The 25,264-nt window shown below is 39.2% G+C and overlaps 1 protein-coding gene across 3 annotated transcripts in view; it reads right to left on the bottom strand.

The window, feature by feature from the left end:
- The window catches only part of MAP4K3 (mitogen-activated protein kinase kinase kinase kinase 3), a 65,662-nt gene that overhangs the window by 35,218 nt on the left and 5,180 nt on the right, over positions 1-25,264 (bottom strand). For all 3 annotated transcript variants that reach the window (XM_064709322.1, XM_064709321.1, XM_064709320.1), the window contains exons 2-14: positions 22,179-22,236; positions 19,961-20,051; positions 17,244-17,308; positions 14,940-14,995; positions 12,090-12,137; positions 9,980-10,022; positions 9,263-9,335; positions 6,793-6,924; positions 6,433-6,495; positions 6,270-6,351; positions 6,055-6,165; positions 2,052-2,127; positions 1,050-1,108 (exon numbers count right to left, since the gene is read on the bottom strand). In XM_064709322.1, coding sequence (XP_064565392.1) covers positions 1,050-1,108; positions 2,052-2,127; positions 6,055-6,165; positions 6,270-6,351; positions 6,433-6,495; positions 6,793-6,924; positions 9,263-9,335; positions 9,980-10,022; positions 12,090-12,137; positions 14,940-14,995; positions 17,244-17,308; positions 19,961-20,051; positions 22,179-22,236 — 957 coding nt within the window. The remainder of the gene's footprint in view (positions 1-1,049; positions 1,109-2,051; positions 2,128-6,054; positions 6,166-6,269; positions 6,352-6,432; positions 6,496-6,792; positions 6,925-9,262; positions 9,336-9,979; positions 10,023-12,089; positions 12,138-14,939; positions 14,996-17,243; positions 17,309-19,960; positions 20,052-22,178; positions 22,237-25,264) is intronic.

Consider the following 25,264-nt stretch of genomic DNA (forward strand, 5'->3'; position numbering starts at 1 on the left):
GCTAAGCTGCTCTCCTCCATCTCAAACAAGCACTAGAAACTAAGGCTCCCTGTCCAGCCAGTTCTGAGGACAAGCAAGATTAAATACAACCTCTTACACCCAGAGTCTGCTGACCCACTACCAAAGGGCAAAGCACTTGGAAGGATTATTTCAGTACAACCACAGAGCACCACAAGGAAGTTGTGTCAGAAATCCAACTCACATGTGGTTTGTAGACTACAGAAGTACATTCCTAAGTACACACCCTTCCAAAAACCAACTCTGAGCAAAGTCAGTGTTCCTCCCACATATTTACTAAGCCAACTTTTTCTTCTTAACACCTGCCTTAGAAAAACAGAGAGAATACATAAGTCTGCAGTGAGGAAGCAAAGGAGTGGTTTTTTAATCTTGAAGAAATTGCCCAAGTGCACAAATGTGGAAAGCAACAGTCTCCATAGAAGAGAGAAAGCTACTGCAATTGTGAGACTGCACAGACACCTCTTCCCTCACAGCCTGAGTTCTCACATCCCTTGTACTGATGGGTCCACAGGAGAAAACCATTGGCAACACACCTTGACAGAAAATAGCTGCCACACTCAGCATGGCTCAGCTGTGATGCAGGCCCACAGAAGGATTATTCACAGAGGACAGTCTTTTAAAATGCATCATATCTCTTCCCCAAGCTCTCAATTTCATTATTTCCATTGTCAATACAAGAACAAGGGGGAGAAACAGATGAGTACACAGAGGAATTCTACACTTAAACAAAAAACTCTGCAAATAAAAGGGAATGGTATACTGGGCAGTGAGGGAAAAAGGATAGAGGAAGCCTGCAACACAGAGCTGTTGCTTAGCACATAAAGCACATCTGGCAGAAACTACAAATAAGGATGCTTGCTACCTATAGTGAATGCAATGGCACAAAAATCTCACTATGTTAGAACTTGTCAGTAAAATCACTAAGTTCAGTAGTACCAAGGAAAGATGCTACACATCTTGGATTTCTCCTCCCCCACAGGTATTTGCAGGGATTAATGTGTAGTGCACAGCCCATGCTGCTTGTTACTCACAAATTCATGATGTGGCTCTGTCTCTTTCCTCAATGGTGGATCAAACTTTACTTGGCCAACTAAAGAGGAGAAAAGGAAAACAAGAAGTTGGACTCCAGTTAGAAAAGACTTAGTTCCAAAGGCTAACAAAAAGAAAAATTCAGTTTAATGAATGCATCATATCCCCACTGACAGAAACTTGTGACACATGGACATACCAAACCTGGGACTGCTAGAAAACCTAATGGGCACAGAAAGTACTCTTTCATCACAAAGGCAGCCTAATCAGCATTTGCCTCACCTTCTCATTAGAAGGAACAGGAAAACCACTGAGCAAAGTGTCCTCTTCAGAGGGGCAATACAGCTGTACTTTATAGGAAAAACTATCCATGATGTGAATTCACTGTTGGATCTGTTCTTCTGAGAGACTCCCTAGCACTAAAGAGCACTGAATGAAGTTGGGTGAAAATTAACCACATCCTCCAACTCTTTGGCAGGACTTCTTGAACACCCCTACTCTCAATTTTACCTCAAGAAAAGACAGCTAAAGCTCTAAGTATTTAATTCAAGCAAAATAATTACTACAACCTGGAGAATGGAGTCTGCTTTTAATGTCCAATGATCAACATCCTCCCTTCCTGACCTCTGTGTGATTGCTTAAATTCAAAAGCAAATCCAAGATACCAAATTAAGGAAGAAAGGATAATCCTTTGCCATTCTGTTACCCAGCTGAATATGGCATTGGTCTGAATATCTTTCCTGGAGTAACATATAAAACAATGTCAATCAGCTCTCAGAAGAGCTCAGGCTGTGTCTTGTTCAATTAAGATGAAACAACAGTGAACTCTGCTGAAGTGCTGACAAAAGGTACAAAAATATTTTACACATCATACATCCTTAAGTGAAACAGTCTAAGCTTTTATTTTCACTAAAAATCTTTCTATGTATATCAGATACCCAAAATACCAGCTGAAATAATATCAATGATTATATACATCATATTGTCACATTACACATGCTTACAGTTTATTTCAGAGCGTGTCTTTTCTTCTCTCCCATTTCTACTTGTTGAATGAATTCTGTGAGGCACAACGAGAGGCTAGAAGAGAAAAATAAAATATTTAATACCAAAATATATTCACTTGAAATCTTGTATTGTGTAACATTTTTTAGTAGGCTTCTTTGGCATAACATAAAAATTTTTAAAAAATCAAGTGAAAGCTAAATGTAAAGATTGTATGCATTTTTTAATATATTAAATTAGAATTATTTGGAGACATTTTAACTGTTGAGTGCTTTCAGTATAAGGGATTTTAGAACACTGCATTTGAACAAGTAAAGCTAATGCTGGCCAGCTTTTCTCTTTGCTCACATAGCATTTTCTTTTCTAACCATTCAGTTTAAGGGTACTGGTAGTTTTTAAAATAAGCAGTAAGACAAAATCTGACTTACTGGCAGATTTCATTCCATGAGATACTGAAATAATTCTCCCAGCTTTTAACATAAACTGATTTCTAAAATGTCATCAGTTAGGTTATTTAAGCAGATGAGAAATCTACCTCAGGTTTTCAAAGCTGACTAGAAAGGAGTATTCCTGGTACTCCTGTGCTGTGTGGCAAGAGATAGCAGAAATTTCTACAAATTCACCTTCTTATTTATATTCCACTTCTATTTTTTCCCTGAACTTCCATTTACTTCTCTACAGGATTAAGTGCTCTGCACTTTAAGACCTAGCTTTCTTTTTTTTGCCTCTGTTGGATTTTCCCTCTTCTTTCTACATTCACCACTGCAAGCTTCCTTAGAAATGAGGGGGCAGTCTGCACCCTTGGTCACTGCCTCAGGGTCCATGGTGAGCATCTTTGCATGTCAATCACCCTTTTGTTACTAATACTATTGTTGCTGTACTTTCACAGAGTCATGAATAGCTCAGAGACTCTATTTACTCCTAAAACACAATCTGCAAACATGATTTCCCTTCTCCCCTTTTCATCACACACTATTTCCTTGATTCCTGTCAGGAGGCAACACATGTACATGGTATTTCACCTCCCATTTTTGTTCACTTTGCTCTTCCTTGAAACTGCAGAGATTTACAGACTGTGGATGTGTATTTTCTCCACTCTCACCAGCAGGTTTTTTTTTTGTTTCTCACAGCTTGTGTCAATCTTTCCTTTCCACAGTTCCATTTTGTCTATTGTGCACTCTTTGGGCTTCGAAAATGGTTGGCTACAGCATGTCAAGATTTGATCTGATACCATGTGCTGAAAGGTTGCTCACTTATAATCTTTCTTTAAGAGGCACTGTCTGGTCATGTCTGATGTGTGTGCATCTGCAATTCCAGTGCCAGGAGCCCAGCTGGAGCAGGGCTAGGAGGTATTCTCACCTTTGCAGCAATACTGTGTGAGCACTTGCACCCTGACACAGATGCCTGTGTTGCACTACAGAGCCTGTCCTCCTATCATCTTCTCCATGACCACAGAATTACATTCAGGATCAAATCTTCATCCCTCAGTCATGAGGACAAAGTCCTCAAGTCACCTTGAAATACCTGCACTGACAACAGGCTGATACAAACACCTGACATCTGAGCTGTGCAGGAGAACAAAGGAATGTAGGTTAACTTCCTGACACAAATGCCATTTGGGCACAATTTCCATCATGGCACAGATTTCAAAAGCATTTTATCCCCAAAATTTGTAATGTGCTAGGCATAAAACAGGAGCACCTTCCTTTTTGCAACCTTTTCAGTTAATATCACATTCATCCTGGGAATCACTGTTATAGAAATAGGGAGAACAGGCAATTGCCAACATCTAAGCCCAGAGTCCCAAAACAGCAATCTTGGCCATGACTGAATGGGAAATTAAGTGAAGCCCTCCATGAGCTGGGGTAGGGAAAAATACTGCAAATGCCAGCTTCAGATACAGTTGCTAAATGAACAACAGCTGCATGAACAGAAGAACCTTTTTAATTATACCCAAATAATGGGATGGGTTTTAGTTTTCACACATTAAACACTTCACCTTTGAGTTTCGAATTATTTAAAAATGTAGCATGGTACTCCTCAAAGTGGTGGCAAATTCAGATGTACTTCACAGCCCTGCAGACTGTCCAAGCAGTAACAGACTGCATCTCCCTAAAAGCAGCACAGGCCAAGTGAAGACCTGTCACCACAGTGGGCAGCAGACCTGCCTTCAAAGACCACTGACAGACAGAAAAGCTCTCTCATCTCCTAAAAAGAAAATCAAGCCACGAAAATCTTCAAAACACAAACACCACCATCCAAAAAAATCCATAGCTGTAAACAAATTGGGGAGTAGGTTTGAAGCTCTCAATTCTCAACAGTGTTTTGGATATGTTATGTTGTACCACATTTTGTCACTTTTGAATTTTGATGGATGCATTCAGGCAATTGTGACAAGCAAAGGACTGGCCAATCCCTAAATTAACATCTCCAGCTGTCTCTGTGAGCAGGTGAGTTTTGAAGAATGCTAAATTGTGCATAAAAGATGCATATACACTTCTTACTTCATTTGTTTTTATTATCAGAAAGACCACAATGCCAAGATTGCCCTGCCTATCATCTGAAATACAAAACTTGCTGAGCTTCTCCCCAGAAAAGGCACAGCTCTTCTCCTGATACCACACTTCATTATGGGATAGTTGATAAATCATACAGCAGACAACAGAAGAGTCTACTTAATGCTAACTCACAAGGGACATATGAGAGTGAACACTAATTTTTAAGCTAAGAAACACCTGTTAAAGGGCCTCACAGCTCTCACTCATCACTGAGCAGAGAGAGAACTAAAGGACACTAAAGAGCTTATGGTGAGAAGATTCAAGTTACTCAGTCAGACTCCATGTGGAATCAGACACCTTTCTCTTAAGTGACCTGAAAGTCAACCACATTATGGAGTTCTTGTTTGTTTGACTTTTAATTTTTTTTGATCAGAAAAATCTACTAATTTTTTCTCCCACTCCCACCACATATATTTGCTTTTAGAAGTACTGACAATTATTTCATCCTTATGTCTTCATCTCTTTCCTCTTTGGAAAATGTGTATCTATTTCACTTTGGCTTCTTCCCACACTTTTTATTTTAGCTTGTAAGAAAGACTTGGTGAAAGTCAGCTGGTCTTTGCTGTTCAAGTGGGTAAAAGCTCCTCTAACTTGTAAAATCTGAAAATTAGTTCCTTATATTAGTTGCCTCTTTCAAGCTTCTTTTCCTCTGAAGGCATTTTTAGATTAGTTTACCCATTAAAGAGAACCAAAAATATGTAATTAAAGAAAGAATCAATGGCATTTGTGTTAAAAGGATTACATTTTTTCTTTAAAAGCAGAGGCCATCAGGGAACTGTAAACATTTGAAAAGTATTCACTAACGTGCAGGAAAGTATGAAGACAGGATGGAGTAACAGAGTATATATCTCTTTGCTCTTATTTATTAAACACTTCAGTCCTGTGCTGTTCATCATCTTACATAAGCAGACTACTTTTTCCCAGCTGTTTGAGCAGAAAATCAGAAACTGATAAAACTGTAGGTGAAATCAAGTTTCAGAGTATTCTAAGATGGAAAAATACAACCTGCAAAATGCACACATCAAACTATGGAACAAAATCAACTACAGGATCATTCTCTTTTACACAGGTTAATGAATCAGTTTCGTGAATGCTTTCTTTGCAGATGGAAACAACTTTACAAAGAAACATACAGCAGAATGCATGACATAACTCAGGACTGGAGAAGGATATCACATAAATGCTTCAAAATTTTGTTCATTGCTGTTCTTCAACAATTTTGAAACAGTAAAATATCTTTTTCTTCAATCTTCCCTTCCCAAAAATATAATCATTTTTGCTAAGTGCCTCTATGAGTGAAAGAGCAGCACAACTTGAAAGTAAAAGCAACCCCTGAGACTATTCCCAGATCACAAAAAGTTCTGGGGCTCAATAAATCACAATAATTTAGTTTTGCTGGCAAACAAAAACTTAATCTGATTCTATCATTAGAAGATATTCCTACCTCAGGATCATCATCATCAAAATCATGGTAAGTGGAATGATCAGGATTATTCATTTTATCCAGAAGTTCAATGGCAAGACTTCGATTTAATGGCTGGGTAACAAAGGGATGCTGAAAGACAGAGGGAAACAGAGAGATTAAAATTCCAGCCACTCACACTAAGCATATTTTAATTTCATAACTTTAGAAAAGACCCCTCATACATAAATTTATACCTGTAGCAACTTTTCAGCTGTAGGTCTTTTTTTAGGATTTTTTGTAAGTGCCATTTTCACAAAATGATGGAAACTATTGGACCTGTAAAACAAAGTGCTAAACATTAAAATCAATTTCCAAGTACAGTACATTCACTATCTACTGAAACAAAAAAGCACTTACCATTTCATTTTGTCCTTTAATTTAGGAGGTTGGAAGTTGCTTTTTGTCATTAGAAAAAGTGCTCTGAAAAAAAAGAACAACACCATTTCTGTGGGTATGCTGTAATACATGAGATAAATTATTAAACACTTTATTTAATGGGCAAGAAGAAGCCACATCAGTTTGAGAGACTCAACCAGGACTTTATACATTTATGCACCAGGAGTTGTTACAATTTCTGTCCAATTTCTGTTCACTCAGAACACTGACAGCCCAGCGCCTTTGCAGTACATCCAGAACCCACAAGCACACACAGACATTTCTTCAAATGGATTATTTAATTAGCTGCATTTACCCACCAAGCTCTAACCCTTCACTAACCTCATTGGATGTAGGTCAAACATTGGAGGCTGAAGTTCAGCAAGCTCTATTGCAGTTATTCCAACTGCCCACAGATCACACAGTTGGTTATAGCCACCTTTCCTTTCTACTGCAGCAACTTCTGGTGCCATCCTGAACAGTAAGAGACATTTTTAGGTAAACTTCTCACCACAAATCAAACATTCTTTGTACACGTAGTATTCTCTTCCTTACAGCTCTCAATTGATAAAGTCACAGTATATTATAGATATACACACACAAGTGAATGTGTAAAAAATTATGCAATGTACACCTGAAGTTTCCCTCAGTCATCTTCTAATGACTAACAGGCAGTTTCTACAATGGCCATTCAAGAGTAAGTGGATGAAATCAATCTGTCTCAGACTAAATACTACTCAACAACCAAAGACCCTGAAGGACAATTATTCAACTACAATAAAATCCACATAATACCCAAATTTACATATTGCCCAGAAAGTGATCCACTGACTTCGAAGAGAAGAATTCTAACAAGAGAAAAAGCAATAAAATGTCAGCTTTCTTGTACCCTCAAACATAAGACTCATTGTCACCTCTGTATACAGCACTCCCTGTTTGTAAAGTCTGTCTCACTCATGTCAGGTAATCTCTTTATGTCAACAAAGTGGTTTCACATTCTCAGGTGGCAAAAATGAACAAACATAACTGGCACATAAATAGGAATACTTAAAGGAAATTATTCACTTGGAATTGTCACATGTTTTTAAGGGCCAAAGTGAATTATAAATTTGATTGTCCTATGTAGCCCTACAAGGTGGCCAACATGTTAGTATTTCTTAGCTTTAAGCTTCATCAGTCCTGATCACCTGCAAAGTAGCACTAAGTAACTCATAAATGTAACACAGATGAAGTCACTTCGAGAGTGCTCCAGGAGATCATCAAGCAGCATCTCAACTGATGCACTATTTAATAATATCCTGTGGTCACAGCACCGAGCCAGCCAGAGCTCAAAAAGTGTTTGGACAATGCTCTCCCACACATGGTGTGACACTTGGGGATGTCCTGTGCAGGGCTAAGAGTTGGACTCAATGACCCTTGTGGGCCCTTTCCACTCCTTATCTGTAGATCTGAAAGCATCAGCAGGTTTGGTGGTAGAACCTACTTCACATTTGTATAACTAAACTATATTTAGATACATTTCTTCCAGAGTTCATTAAAATCCCCATCAATCTAAATCAAAAATGAGGGAGTTACCACAGGAGAGGGGGAACTTGAGTTAAACATTGAAATGGAAGGGTTACTAGCACTGAAGTTCACCTGCTTTGAGACACAGGTAGATCTAATGACCACTAAAAACTTCACATGGCCTGTTTCAACTAAATTTTCTTCTCTGCAGTCTCAAAAATTTTGCTTCCTTGATTCTGCTCTCAAATCTCTCAGAAGCTTTGCAAAGAACAACCAATGCTTTTCATCAGCATTTAACCTATGTAATACTTTCAAAGTCATTATTTAAGGTCATTTGAGAAGCCTGGCAGGATCTGAAAGTTACAGGACTTTCAAGCACTGAGGTCACCCAGACTTCTTGGGAAAGAGACACAAACCAATCACATAATCATGACTGATGGGTGTTTGTGCTATTCTGAAAGGGAAGTGAAGCCTTGGTGCGAAGAAAAATGCTAAAAATATTGTGCTTGGCTATTTCTAGTCAATACTTGAACATAGGGTTTTTTCATTATATGTATTTTTATCTTGCACCTACTATGCTGTCAGACTACAGAATTTTAGTATTTGTCTGTGAAACATATTACAAAAGTGCTGATTTACAGAATTGAATGTGTCTGATGTACTTCAAGGTGAAAGGGGACAATCACTTTCAGCAGGAAAAGGATTAAATGAAAGGCAGAATTCCAGGTAAGAAAAATTACACACACTAGTTTAATGGGGAAGAATAGAGATGCAGCAGAGGTAGAACTCAGAGGTGTATCTCAGAATTCAATCAGTTTAGGTAAAAAAGGGAGAAAATGGCTTAGAGAAACAGTCCACAAGTGGCAAAGGTCTGTGGATCTGCGAGGACAAAGGAAACTCCTCAAGCAGAAAACCTGTATCTAGGCTGGAGGGGAAATAACATCAAATACCAAAATGAAAAATCAGGGAATAAAAAATACGTAAGATTAAAAGCAAGATTAAACTTGCTTTAAGTTAAAAGCAAGCAAAATTGCTGTTAGTTTTTAGGTTTTACTAAATGAAGATAAATTAGTCAACAGTGATGGCACTACAAGGCCTTTCAACTTTTCAGAGCATTAAAGCCTTTTCTCTGACACTCAGCTAATTCGGGGTTTGGAATAAGTAACACACATATGATCACCAGAAAGTCAGACACAGCCTTTAGAGGTTAGTCTACCCAGGAATGACAGAGCATGCCTTTATCACAAGTTTTCAACAGCATTATATGTGTTACCATTATATTAATGGTCAGGTAAAAAACAGTTACCAATATGGGGTGCCAATGAAGGATTTCCTTTTGGCAAGTGTAGCTGTTATCTGTGCAGATACTCCAAAATCAGCTATTAAAAAAAAAGCAAAAACAAATGACAGTTAACAAATGATTTGATGTAATTAATTGTTAATGAACACAAGTCTGGTTTCCCCACTGTTAAGAGGTCCTTAAATATACTAGAAATATTTAACAAAAAATAAAAAACAAAAGCAAAAAATAGAAACTTGGTCTGTCTCAGACACCACTGGTCACCTCCCCTGAGTCACTTGCCAGATATGCACACCAATGTCCCTCATACACACAGGGAAGAGCAGGCTGACACAAAAGAACTAACAGGTACATGAAAGGTTTTGATAAGACAGAGCACCTCATTTTGTGTTACCAAAGAGATTCTTTCAGCTAAGCTTTCAAGGTAGATTTCACATTTAAGGACTCTGGATGGTAGATTTTATTAAAAATTTATAAACCCCTGTGATTTGACTTGTTTTTTCCTTTACAATAGCAGGTCTTTTACCTCACCGTTCCAAAATTACTCCAACTAATCCTCAGATACTAACTTGATGGTTTAGTTAGATACCACCAGCAAGATAAAAAGAATTCTGAAATTCAGTAATTCCTTACATGAACCATCGTCTCATTAAACAAAACAGAGCATGCTGCTTCTTTGAGCACATAAAAATAATTTTTAAGCACCAAGATATATTAACTCACCTAATTTTACATGTCCATTATCCGTTAAAAGAATGTTTGCTCCCTTTAAAAAAAGAAAAGTTTACTTGAATTAAAACATGCCAATTCCTCCAATACAACATTAAAAAAAGAAATATCTGGGATCTTACAGCAAATTAGGGGCCAAAGACAAAGCAAGGATTGTGTTCAATAAACCTGCAGCCTTATCAAGGAAATGTTTGTGAAATTATCAAGCTGCCAGTTATTAAAAAATCTCCTTGTATATGCAATGTTTTTCATTAATTTTTAGTTAAGCCTATAGTACTACAGAGTTTGCATTGCACACAAACCTCTCAATAAACAATATTTGCCTGTGCTGATTAATTCTTACTTTTTTCTATTTACAATGACTCAAAGGAAACAGGAACTCAAAAGGTCAAAGTGGAAACAATTTCATTTTCTTTTCATAAGCAGGAGCTCATTTTGTCTTGTTTGAGAGCCATGCTTATAATTACAGCCTTAAGGACCTGCCCCAATAATCAAGCATTTAGCAAAGCTACTTCCGTCCTTATGCAACAGAGATTCTGTTCCTGCTGGACTTGGAGAGGTCATTTTTGTGTGGCTGTGTGTTCCACTCAGCTCAATAACCAAAATTAACCCAAAGCAGAGGCTTGCATTACAAAATTTCAAGATAAAAGGACTGAGAAAAACCTGATTTGAAGACTGAACCCAGGCACAGGTTGAGCTGAGTGAAGATTAGAGCTGATTAAACACAATTCCAAACATCAGCACTGCACTCCCATCAGGTAGATGGAAAGGCAGCAGAGATGAACCTCCAAAGATGTGTGTTTTTACAGATTATGGCTTTTCCCAGAGCAGGAAAAGTCAGGTCTGCAATAAAATGCAGCTAACTTGGCTCACGCTGCACAAGCACAGTTAATGAGCTTGGCAAACAGTGTAACAGCCCTGCTTACATGCTCTTGACCTTGTTCACCTTTCAAGCTAACAGGACAGGTACTCTAAACATGGAACTTAGCTACTGGGGGAAGCAAACACAGTTCAGCAGTCAGGCAATCTGCAGATGAAGACAGTACTTTTCCATGCTCATGAGAACAGATTAAAAAAAAACGCTTCACAAGGTAAGCACTGTAAGCATTTATTGGCACAGTTCTGCTTATTAAAAGTATCTATGGATTGTGTCCTTACAAGCATTCTATAAAGTATAGTAGAAAACATTTAATTTTGGTGCCTGAAGTAATCTTTCATTCAGAAATTACTTTTGTGATTGCTCAAAACCCACATATTCTTCTGCAGTCATTGAGAACAACTTGGAATCAGGCTGCATGAAGGCAACTACAGTTAAAGCTGCTGGGGGAAAAAAAGAAACCAAAACCAGCCAAAAAACCAGCACACAACACCACAAAAGAATATGATGATTTACTGTCAGATTTCCAGGAGGAAGCTTGCCAGGTTTGGAAGGGCTTTGGAAAGACTAGGTAGTAAAACTTCAGGAACAAAAAGTCAACAGGAAGCACCAGAAGGAAACTATAACAGAATACAAGAGTCTGAACAAGCCACTTTTGATGTAGCTTTGCTGAGATGGAGATTTAAGTCAGTCAGTACTAATAGCCTGATCTGCAGCACCCTCTCTATTTTTAGCATGCGAGGGAGGGGACAGAAGCAGTCTCCAAGAACCGCACAGAACAGCAGCCTCTGCCCTGCAATCTGCTCACCACCATGCAAGAAGCCAAAGCAAGAGCTCTGCTCACTAGCTAGTTCAAAAAGAAGGATATATGGAGCTCCCTGGAAAAGCTGTGGGAAGAGCAAACTTTTCTTTTGCACAGAGCACACAGCCTGAAGCCATCTGAACACATACTGCTCTGGACACCAGCTCGTGGCTAAATTCCAAAGCCCTGGTCCACATAAACAGTTTGTGTGGTTCCAAGGAAAAGAACAAACTATTTCCTTGCATGTATTTTAAAGAAAGATTTTTTTTTTTTTGCCTTGGGCAGAAACTTTTATTTCATTCTAATAGATTAAAAATCCCTACATATTCAGAAATGTACTGAAAACTGATACATAACAGTAAAGACCACTGGAGGTGATGTAACCTATTTTTAAAGCACCAAAGAAACCTTCAGTTTTTACTTACCTTTATATCTCTGTGCATTTTTCCTTTACTGTGAAGGTAATATAGTCCCTGCATAAAATATTTAAATAGTAATTTAGTCCAACATTTTTCATTTGACATACAGTTGTTATTTAATTAACACATATATTTAGGATCCAATTTAATCATCTAAATGACTCGCTGACTGAAGAACATTTTTATACTTCAGTGTAATTTGCTGTAAATATTCAATAGATATAGCAGCACATCTAATATCTTTATATAAAGCAGCATAGCTAAGCATCTTTGTATAAAGATATTTAGACATTTATCTAAAACACAGGATGGATGGAAGTAATACCAGTCACCACACCTACTGGAAGAAGAATATTCCCCAAACAAGTTTTTCTCTGGACATGGTGACTGCCACCTTTTTAGACCAAAGTAATTACTGGCAAATGGCCTAGGAGTCTTCTACTCAGCAGTCAGATCACTGGACCACTAGTAAAGCCACCTCCTGTATCATTACATCTTTCAATCAGGCCTAGAAGCGCTGGCAGGCAGTGCTTTGGGTTGAACACCTGGCTTCAACTCTATTTCATGGATTTTTGCAAAAGCATTTGGCCACCTGGGTCTCACACCTAAACATTTTAAGACTCAACACAAGTTAGAAACTAAGTTTAAATTCTGGAAGAATTCTGTAGAACCAAATCCCTGCATGGCAAATCAGAGACTGTGTCACTCTGGACACTCCAGGCTTATCTCTAAAATTCTCTTCCAGAAGTAAAATCACACACAAACATCTTCCTTGCTCTGTGAGCATGAACCTTCACATGGCTCCACGTTCATGAGAAATACCCATGTGAAGACTCATATTTTTTGCCAGTTCATGCAAGACATCAGAGATTTGACTGCAAAATTTAAATTGTAATTAATCAAAGCATCCACCCAACCATTGCAACAATTGGCATTAGGCAGAAGAGTCCTATGTACACTCCTTAAATCTGTGGATGCTACTGGAATACAAAGGCCATTAATTCACACACTTTTAGTACTGCCCTGGAACAATGTGAAGTCACCATTTTCAAAATTGAATGTCTGAAGACTGTTACTTTAAAGGTCATATTTAAAAGGCCCATCTTTTCAGAATCAAATCTCACAGATTCCAACAAAATGGACAGCAGGTATATTTTGAAAATGGAGGATTCAATGGGCTTCTAACTACAGAAACTGAATGTTAACATTAGCATCCAAGTGAGACTCTGGATTCAGGGACACTGGTGGCAAAATTAATGTTGGACAAATTACTTCAGTGGATGGACAATAGCCTATATTCTCAGACTTCTTACTTGAGAAAATGGTGTTCCATTATAAGCTGCAACAAGATATCTGAAACTACATGCATTATATTTGGTCAGAGTATTATAAACATGTATTTACATACAATCTAAAATATAGAAAAATGAGTCAATGAATAACATTTAGAAAACACAAAACAGTAAGCTTTTTTCTCACATACAATTTATACATATTAACCAAGATATCTTCCCATACAAATAAATGGCTTCATAAATTGCATTCCAGACTACTCACTCCTCCATATCTAAGAAGATTATGGAATTGATTGATGGACTATTTGGTGGGTAATGAATTGCTAAATGATTGTATCCAGAGCGCAGTGGTAAACAAGCTCAATGTCCACAGTGACAAGTGGTGTCCCTCAGGGTCCCACAGCAGACTTCTTTTATCTCCACTGTTGATACAGACAGTGGGACCAAGGGCATCCTCAGCCCATGTGCACAGGTCTCATAAGAAAGATGGGGAGAAACTTTTTAGCAGGGCCTCTTGTGACAGGACAAGGTGTAATGGTTTTCAAATAAAGGAAGGTAGATTCAGATTACATCTAAGGAAGAATTCTTTTATTGTGATGCTGATGAACTACTGGAAGAGGTTGCAGAGAGAGGTGGTGGATGCCCCATCTCTGGAAACATTCAGGGTTAGGTTGGATAGGGCTCTGAGCAACATCCTCCAGTTAAAGATGTCCCTGCTCATCGCAGGGGGGTCTTTAAAGGCCCCTTCTAATGCAAACCATTCTACAAGTGACTAAGAACAAAAGGGTTTAAAGACTCAGAGCCCTTAACGCTCCCAGATGTCACATAAGCCTGATCTGTAAGTGAAAAAAAGCGCCACATCCTGCAAGTGAGAAGGCAGCAGTGCCTGGCATAGCACAGGGAGATGCTAAGTGACACCCAAGGGACACGGCTTGGAACAGAGCCATCCTCAGAGTGAAAGGCAGCAGATCTCAGCTGATGGCATTCAACAGGTTTGCCCTCACTACAATTCAAGAACTGCTCTCTCAGAGGGAAGTAAGATATCCATCAAAAAAGCACTCTCTGCTTAAGTTTTACTGCTGTATTGAACCTGTAACTTAGGAAAGAAAAATGAAAGCTAGCAAACCCACAAGGAGAGGCTAATGACTTCAACATCTCAAGCACACAGGCATTTTTTTTCCTATTGGCACAGATCAATTATTAGATATGCAAAATGGAGTGTTTTAATTTTCCTTCAAACATGCAGTATCTAATTTATACCATAAATACAGATTAAGAAAACACGCTGCTTCCCCCCTTTAAAAAAAAAATAAAAGTAACAGCAGAAAGATGACAAGAGCTTTCTTCAAAAGATCCAGGGTAACTGAGGTTATGCAATTATATAAATTTCTAGGCTTTAATATGGGACCTCCTCAAAAGTCCGAGAAAAGTGCTGTGTCATCCAGTTACCAGATTTCCATGGCATCACATAGTATTTGTAGCTTTTATTCTTAACTTTTAATACTTCTACATTAAAAGTAAAGTACATTAAAAAAACCACAAGAACCTGAGGAGACACTACCTGTAGTGTTTCTCTGCTAACATAGGCAATCTGTTGCTCTGATAGTGGTCCAGTCACTGAAATAGAAGGGAAAAAGAAAAAAAATCTCAAAATTGGGTAAGATACTGCCCATTCCAAATCCATACCTCGATTACTTCCATTCAAACTGACAGGACCTTACACTACTAGTCTCTAAGTTAATATGCTTAGTCTTTATCCCAGACTGAGCACCCTAAAGATCACAGCATTTTTTAAAGTCAAAAATGTTTAGTACGGTTAGAATGGAAACTACTAATTCTTCTGTATTTAAATCTCCCAGTACTTAGGAAAAAGAAGCACAAGTAATGATTTAAGCCTAACTCTTTCCCCTGAACAAACCCATTGTATTCTTCTACAGAGGGCTGGACTTTCAACTCAGTGACTCAGAGCTGCAGCCAACTCTGCTCAGTCCCCTTTGAGCCCTGGGCAGTTCTTTGTACCATTTGTGACCTGATCTCTCCTTCCATCCTTCCCACTGCCAGAAAAACTGTTCCGTCCAGCTTCTCAGTCCTTCTCTGAAATCAGCTGGCAGCACTCCTGCTCCTGGGCCTGCCACACCAAGCACCTTCTCAAACCCCCCCCCTGTAAGCAGGTTCAGCACTTTCCCAAGGGAAGGAGGAATCTTCCTCTCCCTTGAGGGTCCAACTTCACTCAAGTCTCTTAGAGGAAAACAATTAAATTCTGAACAAACACGCAAACAAAACAGCGAGCAGCAAGCAGGGAATGGTCTGTGGCTCGTTCCAGTCACGGGACTTTGATCCTGAAATTAAAGAGGTTTAAGACCAGGAAATGCAGTCCTGACTGTAAGCTTTTCAGGTTTTGCACAGAAAACAAAGAGAAGGTGGATGGAGTTTCCCAAAGGACACTGAAGGAGTAGAAAGTTAGGAACAAATCTAGATTAAAGAATCTAACTGCTTAGCTTCTACAATATTAGTATCACACAACATATCTCCAAATAAGTCTACACCCAACTTCTCTTTTCTGAAAGAAAAGCTCCAAGCCCACACAAAACTATATATACTGGCACCCACAGCAGGCGGATCTAGGCACCTATTTCTGCTTTGAGAAATTTCATTCTGATTTACTCAAATGACTCAAGATTACAGAGGCCTATAGTTCAACTGGAATAGGACTCTCTAAAATATAATAAAGAGCAGAAACGAACCTTCCATTCTAACTACCAGCAGAGAAGCCAAAAATCAGCTGCAACGGGAAGCCACTCCTGCAGACATCTGCTCAGGCATTTATGTGGCATGAGCTCATTTCCTACTCTACAGGTGTTCCACAAAACAAAGCCTATTAAACACGATGCTTTTCTCAAAATTAGCAAAGAGTTAAAGGATCACCAAGGCCACACTCAAACGACTATGACAGGAACATGGCAGGAACTTTTGAATTGGTGCTGCTTTTAATTGCACCCAAGGTAAACATAAAAAGCTGCTTACGCACAAGAGACCCTCACACGTAAAATCTTCACATGTTAGAATTTAGACAGACTTCCTCAATAAAAAACATCACCTGAGAACTCCAAAGCCATTACTCACTTAGTGCATACTCCTTTCCTACAAAGGTCTTAACTCCAGGGCAATAAAGTCCTTCAAAACTGATTTTGTCTCTTGAAAAATAGCAAGCAGTTGATTGATCCTGTCTTTATCCAACAGATTCACAGACAGCCCTTGTTTCTTTGACTGCTCACTGAAGCCAAGCCTAAAGCAAATATAGAGACCACCTTTGCTTTTCACATGTCACACATCCAGCCTAAAAAAACCCTGAAAAAATTTAAAAATACCCTCATGGAATACAATACTGGTGTGCAAACATCAAACAGTTTGTATACCAAAGGACAAGAGCATCCATACTAATCAATCCACATACCTAGGTTTCTGTAGGAAGTGTATAGATTATACTAAAACAAAGTTCAATAGCTCAGAAACAAAATGGCTATGAAGCAAGACAGCACATCAAGACATCATTTTATTCTTTTTACAATGTAAGATTGTAAAATATTTTACAAATATTGCCAAAAATTTTACAGCCTTCAAAAAGCAGTGAGGGGCATATGAGCCCCTGAAGGATGGAAATAACTTCTGCTGCACACCCCCATGCCCCACCCCATTAATGTTGTTTACAAAACCCAAACCAATTAAGTAAAAGATAAGCTAAAATTGACCTTCAATGAATTATTACAGATACTAAAATTCCTCCTCTAATTCCAAAACACTGCAATCATTTCAATTTTTGAAAATAAGCTGTACTTAGATTTTAAGGAATAAAGTCTTTGCATACCATGATAAATATCCTGTAGAGAGCCACCTCCACAGAACTCCATGCAGATCCATAGCTTGTCTCGTCTAAAGAGTGAATAAAACCATTCATGAGCTGTCAGATTTGCAGAGCACTTGTAAAAGATAAGTCAGAGGACTCAAACACTATAAAGCACAACAACATACTCTGTATTGTAGAAAGTACAAGTCAAATAATGAGTGTAATTTAGTCCTTATGTGACACTTCACTGTCCAAACAGTAACTAATGAAAAAGTCAAAAATATTCTACTTTAATGAAGCAATAAAAACAGTATTAGTGAAACATTCACTCTGATTTTTGTTGAAATACATTTTTTTGAGAGTAGAGACAAAACAGACGTGGGTTCTTATTTCTTCCTTATTTTCACTTCTCCACTTTTTTCATAGCATAGAAGTTAACACAAACAAGAAAAAAATACAAAACAAAAAGCCCAAGGAGTCTCTCAACTAAATTTCTTTCACAGCAAATTAAGTGGAACTGTAGTGCTTTAGTCAAAGCTAGGTAGAGCACAGCCTATGCTGTGGGTAAGTACCTGCTCAGATAAAGACTTTTCCTTCAAAAAAACCTATGGATATTTTTGGTGGCAGGGTCAGAAGGGAAGTTATTTAGCTCTTCTTCCCTTACTAAGAGAATCAATTCAGTGTGATTCACTGTACCTCCACAAAAGGTGCTTTCCAAGAATAGATAACAGGCTGAAGGATTTAAAGGTATCTTCTATCATGGTCATTAACTCTATTTTCACTCAGTAATTTTCATTGGTGAGATGTGGCCACAAAAAGACACTGTGCAGAGCAAAAAATCTGGGACTTGCCTAGTCATTCCTGGCCAACAAAACACTCAGGTGGAAAAAAAGAACCCCATACATCCACCTCAGAGCAGAGAGTAACACAGGAGAACCAAAGGAAAGCCTGATGGTCGTTCTGCAGCTCCCTGATGACCTGGCCTTGCATGTCTTGCACTCATAAGGCTCTGTTAGAGCAGCTGAGACATTTGTGTCAGGGCTTTTGCAAGGCCATGGTGGAAGTGCTGAGCTTATCTCCTGAGCTGCAAACTGCAAGTGCTCTCAGCAGCAGGTGACAGCTACAATAGCTGCTGCTCCAGGGAGAATTCTGTCTGTCTTGGATGTCCTCCCCTTTTACGTCCAGAGTGCACATGGTCCTCACAGCTACATTCCCAGCTGCTTCCTCTAGGGGTGGGAAAGGTATTGTCCAAGCATTACAGGAGTTTTAAGCAGCAGAATTCCCTGGCTGTTAACTCCATACATTTCATGGGGTCAACTAAAGCCTTGCTTGAAATAATATTAAAACTTTCCACTGAAACAGCTGACCAATGCCAGGCACAGGCACTGTGACAACCCATGGAAGAAAGCTGAGTAAGAAAGAACCACTGAAGAGGCATCTCTAAGTCCCTTCTTTGCTCCCCACAATGATGCAGGACTCAAGACAGGGACACTTTTGGGGGCACTCATGGGCCCATGTGGCTGCATCCTGTTTGCTGCCAAAAGTAGCAGCACTGTGGAAGTGGGAAGAAGCCAGAACTCTCCCAGCAAAGTAAGAGACATGAAGCATTAAAGTGTTGCAAATTCTCACTTGCTTACTGGGCATTCCCTTCCCAGTGTGCAAAAGCCCTACAGAAAACAGAAAAAGAACATAAGAGGATCAGAAGAGGTGACTACACTTCTTAGTTTCAATCTAGCCTTTTATCACTGTGCCTAAGCACTTTGAGACAGGTGAAGATCCCCATACCAACCAAGAGTAACAGTGTAGAGTCTTTCTACAGAGCATATGGCCTGAGCAGCAAGCAAAACAGAGACAGGACCAACAGTATCATTGAGGGTCTGCAACTTAACACTCAGGCCAACAGCAAGGCAGAAATGTCACTGTCTGAAAAATCCCTACACAAACAGAAGAAATCCATATGCTGATGACTAGCAAGTATTGGACAATGGTATTTTTTCGTATTCTTCTTAGCATTGAAATATGCTTGGAAAACAAAAGGTCAGGCAGCAAAACATCTGAAAGCCAGTGATTTGATTGCCCAGACAAAAAAAGAAGCACTCTCACCTCCAGCTTGAGTACAGAAGAGGGAGTGTTTCAATACAAAAATGGTCAGGAAAGTTGAGTGCAACAATAGTGGTTGTTTCTGCACTGTTTTCATATGAAATTTAAAATATCACCAGAAGCAGCTTTTTATTAGTTATGCTAAGCAATCTATTCCCACTACAACTGGTTAAAAGAAGTAGCTGGTAAGACAACTGAGTACATTTGTCAATGTTTCTACAGTGCAAATAACCTCACCTCCAGAAACAAACACAAAACCTTCACATTCTGGTCAGAAGTTCACAAGTTGGAAAAACAGACATTTTACTGAAACAGATTTAAAAGATACTCTATACACAGACACTTCAGACTTGACATACTTCTGCTTAATTTTCCACTTATATATTAGATTCAAAGCTTTTAAGCATCAACTTATTTGCAAGAAAACATGACCATGTGGGCACTGAACAATTTTGCTGGAAGAAAGATTATTTAGAGAGAGACACTGTAGTAAATAGAACAGATTTGAAGGTGAATGAAAAAAATACACAAGTGGATAATACTTGGTAAATTATATTTTGCCTATGTCACCTTATAGATTTGTCCTTTACAAGGGGACAGGGACACATTTTTAAGTGAACAAAAGAAACAAACTGTACCTGAGATAGCTGCCAAAATAAGCAACAATGTTCGGATGTTTACAGTCTTTCATCATAATGATTTCCTGCTGCACAACAGCAAAATCTTCTCCTGAAATGCAGTAGAACGAGTATTTTCTTTGGCCTGGGTTACAGTCACATCTTAACTTTCAGCACATGTTTATAGAATAAACATTCTTAGCAATTAAGACTAATTATCTGCAAGTTTCACAGACATAAATCAGCTGTAAATCAGTATTTATTAGCAAGGGCTTAGCAATAAGTAACCATATTCTGAAGTTTCACTCTGGGACAGATGGACCTCACATCTGCTGACAGCTCTTACAATACTGGCCACAGCTCTTTCTCAAGTCCTTATTTTCCCTGAGACCCCACTGTGTCCATCTGCATAAGCCCTGCCAATAGCCTGGGTTCCTAAAAACACAACAAAACTTTGCTATTTTTGGCCACATGCCCATTCTCGTTAGCTCATCTTCCTAAACAAAAAAAAAACCAAAAACAACAACCCAAAACCAGTCACTAGTAGACTGCTGCTGCAACATTTCAGCAGACTCCACAAGAATGTAAATTTATGGACTGTAACTCACATCTAGAAAACATTGACACAGGGGTGACATTTACCTGAATCTCACCATTTGCAACCATGGCTGTCCCAGTCTTTCTATCAAAGGTTCTTACAGATGTGTATACTGAGAAAATCATGTGTGAAACTTAACACACAGCTGAGATGTTTTTCTTTTGGGAATGTTTTCTGTTTTTCCCAGTACATTAACATACTGATGACCTATCCATCGAGTTATTTATAACCAGAAACATGATACTCCCATGTATTTTATTTTAACTGACAGCAAATTTCAAACCATAAGCTGCAAGTTAACATCTATCTGTAGTGTGTTGCCAATGGCTTCCTGGCTAGACTTTTAAACACACACTAAAGAACAGAAGAATTTATTTTCACACATGGACCTCCCTGAAAGGACACAATTCCTTCAGTGTGTGAGCAGCATTTTCACTGCATTCAAAATAAAAGTACCATAAAGCCTTAAAACAAGTCCCTAAACATTGTTAGCCCTAAGTCTGCACACTATACACTGATCTGCAAAACTTCCAAAACTGGGCAGCTGAAGTCTACTCTCTGAGCACCACTCAGGTGTCCAAAGGCTGCCAAAAATACTGAAGTGCAGGATGCCAATCGTTCACCCATCACCAGAGCATGGGGTTAAGCTTCCCCAGGGCATCCCCATGCTCTGCCCACAGCACACCCAGCTGGATTGATAACTCATATCATGCACAGCCAAGGACTCCAGCAATGGGAACTGAGGTAAGAAAGACAAAGAAGCAGAACTAGACAGGAGCATCTGAGATCACACTTTCAGTGTGAGGAAAAGAAGTGTGATTTACACACACTTTTTGAACTACTTAGTAACATACTGTCCTGTCTTGAACTTTTAAATTTGTATGTACTGTGAAAACACAACATTTCTAACCCCATCCAGAATTGTAAAGGGAAAAATGGAAAAAAACTTAATACCTTCTTTCCCAAACAGACCTTAAGGATCAAACCAGGTAGTTAAAATATTACTCACACCCCAAAATTAAATCTGGAAATGGAACACCAGCAGTTAGAAGTTAGACAGAAAGTCTGGATGTTTTATTTCCCAGATTAATCCTATTCAACGGCCTACTCTTATTAATAGAACAGACTGCAGGCTGAGAACTGATCTGTAGGGCACACGTGCTTTGTGAAATCACCACAGAAGCACAGTGCAAGCACAAATCTAGCAGTGAAGTCCTAATCAGACTCTCCAAAAGATTTTCAGGAAATGTACTCAACTCCCAGATACTAATGTTCAGCTATTATTTCATCCTTCTTTTTAGTTCTTCCTCTACTCTTTAACAGGCAAGTTTTTTGCCTTGCTGTATTCTTGTGTTCCAGAAATTTTTATAACACATGGGTCGAACACAGGACAAAAAACCCTACAATTCTCAATGAAATTTTAATCAGCTTTCACTTAACTGTTCTCCAATTACATTTTTCCTCTTGCATCTTGTTTGTCATGATTCTTTTTTTTTAAGAACAGTGTACTTTTTTTTAAAACAGTGTACTTTTTCCTACACCTTCTTTCAATAAGTGGACTTGATTGATTTTGTACAATTGTTATCTTAAGCACAAAAATATTTAGTTTCTGTGTCCTACTTAAGTTAAGAAACCACTTACCTGGTTCTAGTTTTATTACTTTAATTGCTGCAAGCTCACCCGTGTTGACATTTCTAGCCTATAAAAAAACAAAAAAGGAGTATTTAGAGATCCGAATGCAGCAGCCACCTCTGCATTCCTGACTTGATGTTCTCTGACAGCAGTAGTCAAAGAGCAACTGAGGCACACAAGGATTTAACACAGTGGAACCACTTGTTGGAGAACACTAAACAGCTGATTTATACTGAGAGCTGAAGCTTTAAGTCTGCTCAGGAAGCTACAATGCCACACAACACTTGAATTATGCAAGCTCTCAACCACGCTGTACTTAGGTGTGAAAACCCATAAACCAACCAACCACTGAGAGACCGAAAAGCAGCTGTAACACCGTGGGTCTCTCGGCAGCCAAGGGATCCAGGGCACACCAAGGGCTGTGCTCTGCAGCGTGTGGGACCACTTGCAAGACTCCCAGATGGGCAATGCAATGCTTCTTCTTCATTTTGCTATGTGCAAGACCCCTTGAACCTTCTTCTCCAAAAACAACAGCCTCCCCTTGCTGCAGAGGGTTGAACAAAGCAAGGCAGCAATGAAGGAGTTAGGGAGCATTCCCCTCAAAACATTCCCTTTAGACACACAGCAGCCAACTGCAGCAGCAATGACTCAGGAGCTTCACTGCATTTTCACACATGGAATGTTCTGAATTGGAAGGGATTCACAAGGATCAAGTCCAGTTCCTAAGTGAATGGTCCATAGGGGGATCAAACCCACAATTCTGATGCCATTAGCATCATGCTCTGACCAACAGAGCTCTGTCCTGCTAAGGCCTTGGTTCTACTGAGCAAACAAGGAAGCTACATTTCTGAAAAGCCATTAAGAAGCAACATAAATTACTATAAAAACTATTTCTCTTCTACAACTGTACCTTTGGACTTTAACTGAAAGCCAATAAGCCATTTGCCCAGGCCTTTCAGAGCATTTCTGTGCCCCTGCACCCCAGCCATGGAGAGAAGGCAGCAAAGCTGCTTCCCAGCACTGAAGCAGCAGCACCTGAAGGATGCCCAGCTACAGCCTCTTCTCTCCCCAGGGGAGGCTTGCTACCTGTAGGAGTACAGATTGCAGTGCCTGCTTTTGCAAAGGCCAGAATTACAGAACCTAACACATGGAGCCAGGGATCCACCTCGTAAGCTGCTAATAGCCTCATTTAAGTCACTTCAGGAAGTCAGGACTCAGAGCCTTTATGGACTCCCCAAGTATGTGCAAGGTTTGTTACATGGCAGCTTGGGAGCTAGTTGTGGAACCAAAAGTGGAGGGGAAAATATCCCTAAGACTATAAAAAGTAAACAAGAATAAGGTCTGGAAATAACTGCAGAGGGTATTCCCGGGTTTAGAGATTTACTCAGCTCACTCCTTGGACAGCTATCTCAAGCTTCTCACTATCCTTTGGCAGGGCAACACTGTTGCAATGCTGGGAGCCCTGGCATTTGCAAATCTTTTGCAGGCAGAGAGATTCTGAAACCAGTGAGAATCATATGAAATTCAAGGAGTAGTCCAAACCTGATTGACTGTGGAAAAAACCAGTTAACAAATAAACTTTCTCTGGCAGCCTTCCCTGTAAGTCATTATTTATCCACCCCACCAATGGCAGCAATGTCCCCAACCCTCAATGGTGGAAAAGATGCACAGACATTTGGAACAGCAAAACCATGAGTTCCTCTCATCTGTACCAGAGAATAAAGGCAACACATGAGAAAGTGCCACCACTGAAGCATGAGCTAGGATTTTTACTCCTTATTTCTTTTCCTAACATACTGTGTTCACAGCAAGAAACAAACAGAAGCACAATGTTCATTGATCAAAATCAGCATTTTTTAACCTCCAAGACAAAGAAGAGAAGTTACTGAAGTTTTAACAAAGCTGACCTGTGATCATCAGGGGGGCTTGTTAACACTTACAGACTTGTTTTGGGGCAAACTTGTACTAATAGCATGATCAATGAGATACAACTGTAGTGGATACAAGTGAGAACATCCTGAAGTTACACACTCTGCACAAGCCAGGATGAAAACATTTCACAGGCCTCAGAACCCCTGCTCATGATTTTTTGTTCTATTTATTTTTAACAATACTATGTCCAGCTGTCAGGAGTTTGTGTCACTGACTATGCCTCCATAGGTCCCTATGGAGACACTGGGCCAGAAAGTTTTCCTGGGCTTATGAAAGCCAGAAAGGAGGAAGAAAATCTGATTTAATGCAGGCCACCAACACCTTCAGGAACAGCAGACTGCCCTGTGCTTAAGGGCATAGATTAAAAAACATGACTCCAAGTTGAGAACCTGTATAAGTTATAATTTTGCATCTTGTTCCCTTTGGGTTATCAGCATTGAAGGTGTTATCAACAGCAGGAATATGAATTGTCTTTGCTAATCTGAGTAATAAAAAGATTATTCTGATTGTAGTGGCACAAGAGCTTCTTGTAAAGGCTAGGGATGGGAATAAGATACCCCTGACAGGTTTTACTAGATCCCAAACACCTTTCAAATAATCAGCTGTGAAGCAATTCCTCCTCCAAGCTCACTTGAATGAGAGACTGACAATGACTGAACCACTGTATGCTTTTCACCACCTGCTGGAGCTGGCTGTGACCCTGAATTTGGGGGTGCCTAAGTATGTACCACACAGCACCTCAGAATGTGGAGGACACTGTCTTTGACTTTTATTTAGGAAAATCCCACTGAAATTGCCAGTTCCTTATGGGTTTTGAGAATGGAAAATCAATAAGCAGTAGAGTGGGTGAAGGATGATTTCAAACAAGTATTTCTGAGCTGACAAAACGAATCTAAAATTTTTAAGAGGCTCAGGTAAGAAAACCCTGGCTCATTTTTTGTTACCACTCACACTCTTACCTGCTCTAATTCCCAGCCTTTCTGATGCTGGGGTTTACAGCACCACCCATTTCCATGAGCAGCATCCTTCAAATGCACATTTCACTGTGTCAATGGAAATTTTTTCCAGAGCAAAGATAGGCCTACAATGCCTTCATCTAAAGACACTTTACCAAACGTATACAGCATTTATAGAATGTCTGCTCTAGAAAACTATGGATTACC

The sequence above is a fragment of the Zonotrichia leucophrys genome, chromosome 3, assembly GCF_028769735.1.
Source record: "Zonotrichia leucophrys gambelii isolate GWCS_2022_RI chromosome 3, RI_Zleu_2.0, whole genome shotgun sequence".
NCBI lineage: Eukaryota > Metazoa > Chordata > Aves > Passeriformes > Passerellidae > Zonotrichia > Zonotrichia leucophrys.